General features: G+C 35.5%; 1 protein-coding gene across 1 annotated transcript; it reads right to left on the reverse strand.

Annotated features, from left to right (window-relative positions):
- Nucleotides 1-277: 277 nt before the first annotated feature.
- On the reverse strand, nt 278-8,400 carry LOC128215577 (dermatopontin-like). Its single transcript, XM_052922265.1, has 5 exons — nt 8,380-8,400; nt 7,137-7,383; nt 2,757-2,888; nt 1,688-1,811; nt 278-525 (listed from the first exon to the last, which is right to left on the reverse strand). Exons 1-5 carry the CDS (start codon nt 8,380-8,382, stop codon nt 459-461), a joined length of 573 nt encoding a protein of 190 aa, XP_052778225.1. The 5' UTR covers nt 8,383-8,400; the 3' UTR covers nt 278-458.
- Between the last annotated feature and the right edge of the window lie 1,432 nt (nt 8,401-9,832).

Raw genomic sequence — 9,832 nt, forward strand, 5'->3', positions numbered from 1 at the left:
GGCCAATTACCCGCAATTTTCGGCGCGAAAACAAAACCAGCGCATTCACTCGGCACTGCGGGGCCACATGGAAAGTAAAAACACTGCCCATTTCCCCCGCTATCGCCGGTATACCTCCAGACCTTGGGAGGGGGGTACAATAATACAATATTTATATATTGATATATTAAATTGATAATATTGGATTAGTCAGTTGATACTTTGGGTTGTTTCGCTTCGAGTTGCTTTCGTCCATATACTCCATATAGTCGGTATATAAAGGAACAAGCAAACCAAGCAATTTCTCTCCATTCTTTATTTTAATGTTTCCATTAGTCATTTAGATTGATACAAAGTTAGGAAGTCATACCAAATTAAGATAGTGTTCATTTTGATCTTATGTACAATCAAAAGAAAGGTCGACTTTTGATTAGCCACCGGAAGAAATCATTCACCGCTGTAAACCTTAAATATTCGTATCATCCCACGACAGGTGCTGTCTCACCGGCCATTGGTAAGCATATCTCGAACTTGTAGCGTCGGTCCCTGAAAAAGTCATACATATCGTTAAGCACTGTACAGCAATGGCGATTAGAAATTGTTGACGTTTTGGAGACTTTATTAAATTATTGCATGCTGCCTTTCCTGTACAGAATCCAGTGAGTGAGTGAAGCCGATCCCATTCAATATTTGATAACGATTACGACACCACATGTAGGTAAAATACCGGAAAGATGAAAGCGATCGGAAGAGCGAAATACATATACAGTATTACAGTTTGATTAAGCAGCAGTTGTACCGAAAATAAAACCATTTTCCAACATAAATAAGTATAACATATATTTAGTGTATTTCCAAACTGTTAGGCTTTATAATGCCAAATTCCCTTAACATTCACAAAACTAATGCACCAGTCAATTGTAACCACCCACCCACCCCCCCCCCACCCCCGAGATCCGGGGGTATGCCGGGGATATCGGGGAAAATGGGCCGTGATTTTACTTTTATTTACTTTATTGGCCCCGCAGTGCCGGGTGAATGCGGTGTTTTTGTCTTCGCGCCAAAAATAGCGGGGTATGGTCCTATCCGAGGGTCCCTGGGTTCGGTGGCATTTGGTGGTGATTTTACTTACAGTTCGTCCCCGCAGGGCGGGATTTTACTCGGGCTTGGCTGGGCCGAAAGTCAAAGTCCCCGCTATTCCCCGGACCTGGGGGTCGTGGTTACAATTGACTGGTGCATAACAATTAAAATCTTAAATGCCCCACCATCATCAAAAGTTAACAACGAAGCTTGGTCTTCAACAGCTGGGAAACGAAACTTTTACAAACGAATCAACACGAAAAGATTATATAGTTTTTAAAAAGAATCTTCCACAAGCGGACGTGGAGGTTTGCGAGTTTCCGTCATCGACAATCTTTACTGTGCGTGAGGGGCCGCCGATAGTTAAGGTGGTAGCCAATGGGTATATACGTTTATAAAAATAATCCCATACATATCCAAAAAAAAAATCAGAAAAGGAACAGAAACTATTTTAATGTCAGATAGTGATGATAGAAAAACAATAATTTCACTCGTGGTTTCGCCATTGCTGTAATATATTTTCTTATTAACTCGCGAAAAAATACATCTTACACCGAAATAAACAAATATCCTCTATATTCTAGTCCAAGCATAGATAAAAAGCATTATAGATTATTCTTTAACTTACTCTGCGCCATTGTCGTGTTCAGAAACGACACCTCGCGTTACATAACCATTTTCGGCGTTGAACGTTTGGGGTTGGTCCAATTCGTTTGTCCAATCCGTGTATTTGCAGTCATCCATGTGGATGCCTTGAACGGAATGAATAGTCAAAATGAACGGGAATATCGTATTCAATTCATCAATTAAGGATGCACTATTACCCCAAAATAAGAATTACAACAATTAATATAATTGTTTAAATATACCAGAAAGGATGATTTAATGTTGAAAACAATGGTTCTTATGAATAATATCCAGTTTAATTTGAAAGAAATGTGCAGCAAACATGGTATTTCTACCTTATGAGACGATAGTTCAGCAATGTAAATCTTTTAGCATTCATCAATCATTTAATATTTTGGGGTTTTCAGGTATTAAAATCACGGTTACAATCTTGTTATCAGTAATTAATATTTTCAATAAATGCATTATTTAGTAAGTAGTTAAAGATTTATCACTCAAAATTTATGTTTGTTATAAATGGGTATGTATTGATTTTGATAAAGAGTGTCACTTTAAGAATTTGACAGGATTCGGTGAGTCATTTTGTATTGCATCAAGTTAACGTTAGTTTGAAAGACGTTCACTTGCTGTTCACGTCATAACATACAGTTTTATTTTTGTTTTTCCAACAATATCTTAATTATACTTCGTAACAACAAGCGTATTGTTTGTGGTCACCAAGCCCAAGTGGGTTTTCTCCGGGTTCTCCGGCTTCCCCAATAACACAAGACCACACTCTCACGGAACATCGTGCCAACGAGGGTGATTGATATAATGTTATAATAATTTGTTTCACAATCGTTATAAAATAAATATGTTTAATAATTAAACAAGCGTATGCTTGTCAGAGACGATTTGTTATCAATCTAAACCTGATCTTACTTCATTATTAGCTGTGCCCTTCACAGATTAACACTACTCAAAACGAAACAATAATTAACTATTCATAATCTTTTACAGACGCTAAAATGTGTGGTCATTTCCTATAAAGAACCGTACAGTACATATCAATAAATTCTTCTGAAACTTACCCGGTATGTCACAGCATTTGAACTGCCATATACGGTCCTCGGCACCGTTATCGTGTCTGCTTCCCATGCCGTTGATAAAGGAGTTGTCGCTGCACTGGAAAGCTAGCAGATGGTCGTACGTGTTCTGATACCCTGAAGAGGTAAACAATCATATTTGGGCGAAATGTAGCGCAATTTTCACCTCCCCCATAAACCTAGTGCACGTATCCACCTCCACATTACTTATCCATCGTCATTTTAAACATGTTTTTAATGATTAATTGATTTCATATAGTCAAATAGAAACACTCAGAGTTTACTACTTAGATAAAATACGGAACTATATCGCATCGACAATGTATCTTTCGATGACCCTATGTTTGACGGGAGTTTGGTCTTCTGGCCCCAATTTCTCGAAACGTCTTAAGTCCCTTATAACAGGATTAAGCTAATCTCACTATTTTTGTTGTTCTATAAAATGTGTTATATTAACTTTTTCAAGAATTTTTAGAAATTTTGTAGGAATAATCTGTATGATTATCCGAATAAACCATTTTTCATTTATCAAAATCCATTTTCAATATGTATTTTGGCTAATTGAAATAAGCGACTTAAGCCTGTTAAGCTTAAAAAGTTTCGAGAAATTGGGGCCTGGAAACCAGAGAACGTAGCTGATGACCAACACTCAAACGAATATGCGCTCGGACAAGGAATCAAGGATGTTTCCACTTTCCCAACCGCTATTTTTTCCTATAGAAATTGAGATTGGGTTGAAGAGCGGTATTGTATGTGGTAACAATTAAGTTAATAGGTGATAATTGGCGAAAATTGCTATACTGAGCCGAAAAAGTTGCCTGTTTAGTTTTGAGAAAGTTGTTCTTAATTTAAGAACCCAAATATTGTGCAGGTTCATGTATTTATAAACGAATTTAAATGTAGAATTATAGATACATCTTAACAAGAATGGTATGGTATTATATGTAACCGTTCTGTGATGGATATGTATAGAATTTTTAAAACTTCCTTTGATTATGAAACATAATATTATTTAGATTTAGTTCCAAAGAATTCACGTTTATACTTTGTTAGATTGAGAGTTTCTGCACACCCGTTAAAATACAAAAAGGACGTAAATGCACGTAATAATATACCTCGTAACGAACGATATTGTTTATGTTGTAATAGTAGGGACATAGAGGATGAATATCACATCATATGTATTTGTCCATGTTATCGTCAGTTACGTGTAACTTATAAAAAAAATGATGTTATTATGTTAATCCATCTGTATTCAAATTCCATTAATTATTGGTATCATGTGATAAAAAGGAAGTTATAAATGTATGTAATTATATTAAAGAATTAAGCATTTGTTATACGCAACTCACTTATAAATAATTTAACTTAATATAGTAGTTATGAAACTTTCCCTCACATCCAAAGTTAACGTAATAATTATTTTGTATTTAATTTACATAATATTTTTGCTTATATTCTATTTTATATTATTATGTTTGTAAGTTTAGATACGTGACATGTTTTTATATATAGATCTATGTATTAAGACGATGTACTCTTGTATAAGTCGAATAAACTGTCTGTTCTGCTCTGTTCTTAAATTGCCTTAAATAACACAAATATAGAGCTGATTTTATTTGCAATTGATAAAAGTTCATATCACTAAAAATGCAAGAGTATAATGAATATATGGAAAAACAAAAGAATTGATATTAAATTATGAATATATAATTACACAGCACACTATCGATATAACTATATTTTCAATCACATAATCACATATTCAAATATGTATAATATATAATAAATGTATTTAAGGATTAACCATAACCCAATGAAATGCAATATGTCGAATTTCAATACTTATATTTACATTTATTTAAATGTATATTTCTGCTAAAATAAATAGACTGTTCAAGAGCATTTTCTCTTTTTTCTTTCTCTGTTGTTCTCAACGGTGGGTAAATTCGAACAGCTTCAGTAACCTAAATCTATAAAACAATGAATGCGCAGAAAAAATAGTTCTGTATGCATGGGTTTAATTTCTATATTTTCAAGGAAAAGTATATTTTAACAACGTATTTTAACTGTATTATAGCAAGGAAAATGCAACGGGAGTTATGAAAAATTAACAATATCAAGAAAACAACAAAAAATATCGACACTTAAGTTCTCATTCAATATCGCGATAATACGCGATACTAGCGTTTGTAAGTCACGAGTTTTCAAATTGGAGAGAAATTCCAGTCAATTTACTTGTTGTGCGTTATATTGAAGGATCAGTTGGTGTATGAAGTTATGAACCATGTTGGAATACGTTGTTGGACAAATCAGCAAGTGCATTGTCATTTCTTTGGAAGTTAATATCGGATGAAACGACATTGGCGGTGGGTGTGGTAACGTGTTAAGCAATGGGAACTTTCGCGGAAGGAAAGCAAGAGGACGCGAGGAGACTTAGTGTTGAACTGAGCTCTTTCTTCTTTCAACTGTTCCATTCATCATGAAATCAAAATATACATTAAAATCAATCAAATTATCGTTGCTCGTTTTGTTTTAACTGTTTACTGCAGATTACAGTTTTGCATGTCGCCAATAATTTTACTACGATTTCATTGAAAAAAATAGTTCCGTAGTAAATATACCCCGCCAATTAGTATTATTGCGCCCAATGACAGGAAAGAAGTTTCGAACAAACGCACGCGATTTCGATGGGAAATGCTATTGCATTTTATACAGAAATAATGTAAACTTGATAAACAACGACCATCGTTAAGGAATATTGTGTTAATGTTAATATAGATTGATATAAATGAAATCATTCATTAACACATAATACAACACTTTTATGCTACCTATTCACACACATTTACTTCAGTTTTTCTAAATGGGCAGCAGCATCAACATATGCTGTTAACTTATTACATCCATATGGCCAGTTTGCACCTGGTGCTTAACCCTGATGTGCCTTTGCTCAAGCTCACGATTAACCCGCTTCCTCGGCCGCTGCTTTCCACCATTGGCGTGCTGGAACAGCTTGGCCTTTTTAACAGCCTGCTTTTTCTGGACAATATCTATCAGAGTGTGTTCATTAGGGTGGCAGTGGCGCACTTGGTTATTAATGTTATGTTGCCAAACCTCAACATAATTTGTAGTGGGTGGACCTTCATTGTTTGTCGTAGTGGTTCCAGGCTCGACGGTCTCCCTTTATCTACTGCTCTGTTACATATTCCTTAAACCGACCCACTGGCACAAATACCATGTCTCGGCTGAAGACAGGTTCAGGTTCTCAACGGTGGCGAATATCAGCATTCGCTCAACATCACAGTCGTTTGCGACGAGGAATTGCTGCCCGGCTAGTGTCCCTGTCCACTTCCCTTCCAAGGTGACATCCGCTCTAGTCTTTAGCAACACTTGTCTAGTCTTCGACCGCTGTTTGTATAGACTAGATTTGGCTTCGTAGAATGTTGGAAGATTTTTTACCAGAAATGTTTAAATAACATTAAAAAGAACTCATCAGTATTGTTTCCAGAATAATTTCCAATCAGTTCTAATTATTAATTTGAAATTTGTATTTTGTCTATACATAATTAATGATATTATTTTGTTTTTTTATAGATATGCATTGCAAACAAATGACAACTTAAAAGTTATAATCTACAATAAGTATGCATTTCAAACAGAGTGAAACAAGATATCCGTAATAAATAACAGTGAAATAATATTATGCAAGTATACTGCAAGTACAAGTTTTTTTGTGTTTTTGTGTGTAGTTCATTTTTTTGTTGAACAGTTTAAAAAATACCGGTAAGTTTGAGGTGCGAAGAGGTCATTGGGGATAGTTTGTAAGTGTGAACATTAGCGGTTGGGAAAGTGGGAACAACCCGAATCAAACCCGGGGCATCTTGGTGAGAAGTAAATAAACAACTGTGCATACCGGACGACACATTGGTGGTAGATAAACATAAAGGTACGATCTCTGCTGTAGTCACTCAAGAGTTAAACAGGTTTGTCGAAGTGATTGATGAAACTAATCATATTATCAAACTCCGATAATAAAACGAAGGCGGGGCTCTTTAAGCGGCATAGAATGCCCATTGTTTCATTTAAAATGGTGTAGTAAAAGAGAATTTATCTTTATCTTAAGTCTTCATTTTAAGCAAAATTTTGCCTTCTGACGTAGCATATATAACGTAATTTATCACGCGGTATACACACACTGATAGTTCGTCGAGGGAGATCATTGCGTAGGAGATGAGCACTAAAGGATATAGTTTTTATTGATGGTTAGCTGTAATTTGTTATTCAATGAATGCTGTCATTTTTTAATTGTAATGTATCGATAATGTGAGAAACTCATGTATTAATGCCAATGATTTGTTCTACCTGATTTTTGCAAGCAGTGTACGCCAGCATGCAACTCTCCATTAGACGTCACCTTTTTACAGGAGAACGCAAACCTCCTGTCTTCTGCACCGTTGTCGTGGACACTTTCCATATGACTCACAAACTCATCTGGATTGGGACACTCGAAGAAAAACTCAGCGTCTAAGTTGTTTACGTAATTAACGGCGCTCGCCTTACCGATTAACAGTAAAGAGACAATTAAATACGCAATGGTATGTCTTCTGTCCTGAAAAGTATAATACAATGGTATTTATTGTCTAGCGTAGTAATACTTTAAACAAAAACATTTGAAACACCATGTGCATGTTGTTGTCCATCAGATATTGTACTCTATTGTTTTTAACCAGCTATCGCCAATCGTAACAACTCGGCCATCTCCGGCAAGCTTAATGACATAGCGAGATAGTGGATACTGGCCAAGGTGCTCCGATTGGCGCTATCGCGTCACCGTCACAAAACTATGTTTCAAACGGTTTGAGTATATTTTGACGGACCCAACCCAACTGAACTCAACCAAAAGCAAACGCATACTTAGCACTGGTTAATCAGCTTTACAAGTTGCCTCCATACGAACTAGAATAGTATAACCACTTTAAATAATCCTATAAACATAGTTTCATCATATAGAAAAAACTAAGCAGCTGCCGAATTTCGGCAAATCTGAATAAGTATAGACAAACTTTTTTTTTTTTAAATATTTAATTCCAACCAAGTTAAAAGGAATTCGAAGAATCGATCGTTCGATACATTCGTTGATAAGGTTCAACCTGGTTGTATATTTGCATTTTTAAAATATTTTATTTGTTTAGAGGTTAAAGAGACCTTAATATGTACAACCTTTACATACACATGTATACACACATCAATTTTTAGTGATATTCATTTAATTACTTACTAAATAATGCCTATGGAAAATATAAATAACTGATAACAAGATTGAAACCGTGTATTAAATAGCTGAAAACGCACAAATATTAAATGACTGGATGGTTCTTAAAGTTTTACAATGATCAACTATTGTTTCATTCGGTAGAAAAACCGTCTTATTGCACCTTTCTTTCAAATAAATTACGGTATCATTCATAAGAACCATTTTGTTCGATATTCATTCATCCTTTTCGGTAAATTAAAACAATTGTTTTAATTGTGATACATCTTATTTGGTAGTAAGAGTGCATCTTTAAAGTTATTGAACATAAGTATATTAAAATAATCTTCTTACCATAATGTCTACTGTCACCGATCTTTTAGAAAACTGATATAGATATGAAGAGCTAGCGTCAAAGTTCGGATTTGGAATTTGACATACTTAGATAATGAAAGCACATTTAAATATGAACTACATTAATTGCTATAATAAATTGGCTTACAATACCACAAATGATCAGATAGCTACTGGTATCCAGCCTTTTTCGTGTCAGCTCCGAGTTCAGATAAGGCTAGATGAATTTGCGGCTAGAGTTTGCGATATGTTTCCCCTCTTTCGGTATATGCGCTGCGAAGCAACAGGGATACAAAACAAGCGACTTGAGCGACCGTTAGCGGTAACTTATCTGACAGGACTAATGGCATACATGTAGATATTCTCTGTCTGTTGAAGGAGGTCATTTCGTATGAGATTGTGTTGGTGTTACCAAAACTTCTATTTTAGAAAAGTATGGCCATTTCTGATTTCTATATAAAATTATCTTCATACTAAGCGACTTAACGTAACATCATTTAAAGGTCCATGCAGTTGCTATGAAATGGTTCTAAAATATGATGAAAGAGGCTAGCATTGTTACATTTTCCTTTAACGCTTACTGTTGACGAGTTATCTTAAATAGTTAAATTGACCTTAGGGTCTCGAAAACAATAATTACAGATATTTTAAATGCTGTTGCTTGGCATGGAAGTCGAAACAACTTTTAAAACCACGAGAGACATATTTAACCTCTTTAGACTGTCTTTATAAGTGATTCAATTCAACAGCACTGATACCATACCAAAATTGTTCGCAGCTGATCTCCTTCAGTCCGTTGGCGTGTGCGCGTAACGAAGAGGGTACGGGACTCTCTGGGTTGAAGACAAAACTGTTGTCTGCAGCCGATGGAGCAACGACGAAGACCAGCGGTGTGGGGTATATTGGAATAGGAATGTTTGTCCTTATTTACAAAATCTCAACGCTGCAGAACCATCCAGATTCCATGAATCGCTCTTTCCACAGCATTATAGCTTCAAAAATATTATTCTTTGACGCATAGTCGGTTGGGGTAACTTTCTCTCTTCGGCAGCATAATATCTCTTTTGATGCAGTCTAACTTGCGCAAACAAACCTTTAAAAACTCAAACAGTAAAATGAGAATGTGTATCTGATACCTTAATATTACAATAATTACTTATCACATATAGCTCTATGTAATGAAATCGAAACAGGGTGTGAGGTAAGATTTTGGGTGCGTTGCCCTTTAGCTGTTTTCTATCGAGCATTCTACATCCAATTCAGGACTATTCAACGGTACGTTAGCATAGAAAGCTGCATACATCCCGTGACCTCGGGAACCAGGTCGCTGCATGAGAAATCTGCCTTTTAAAATCAGATGGAGTTTCTGAGGCGGAGTTGAAACTAACCCGCTCATTTCTTATTGGTAAATCTTTTCTTTTAACCGGATATAGCGATTATTTAATTCAGGTAG

The sequence above is a fragment of the Mya arenaria genome, chromosome 13 (assembly GCF_026914265.1).
Source record: "Mya arenaria isolate MELC-2E11 chromosome 13, ASM2691426v1".
In the NCBI taxonomy this organism is placed as follows: domain Eukaryota; kingdom Metazoa; phylum Mollusca; class Bivalvia; order Myida; family Myidae; genus Mya; species Mya arenaria.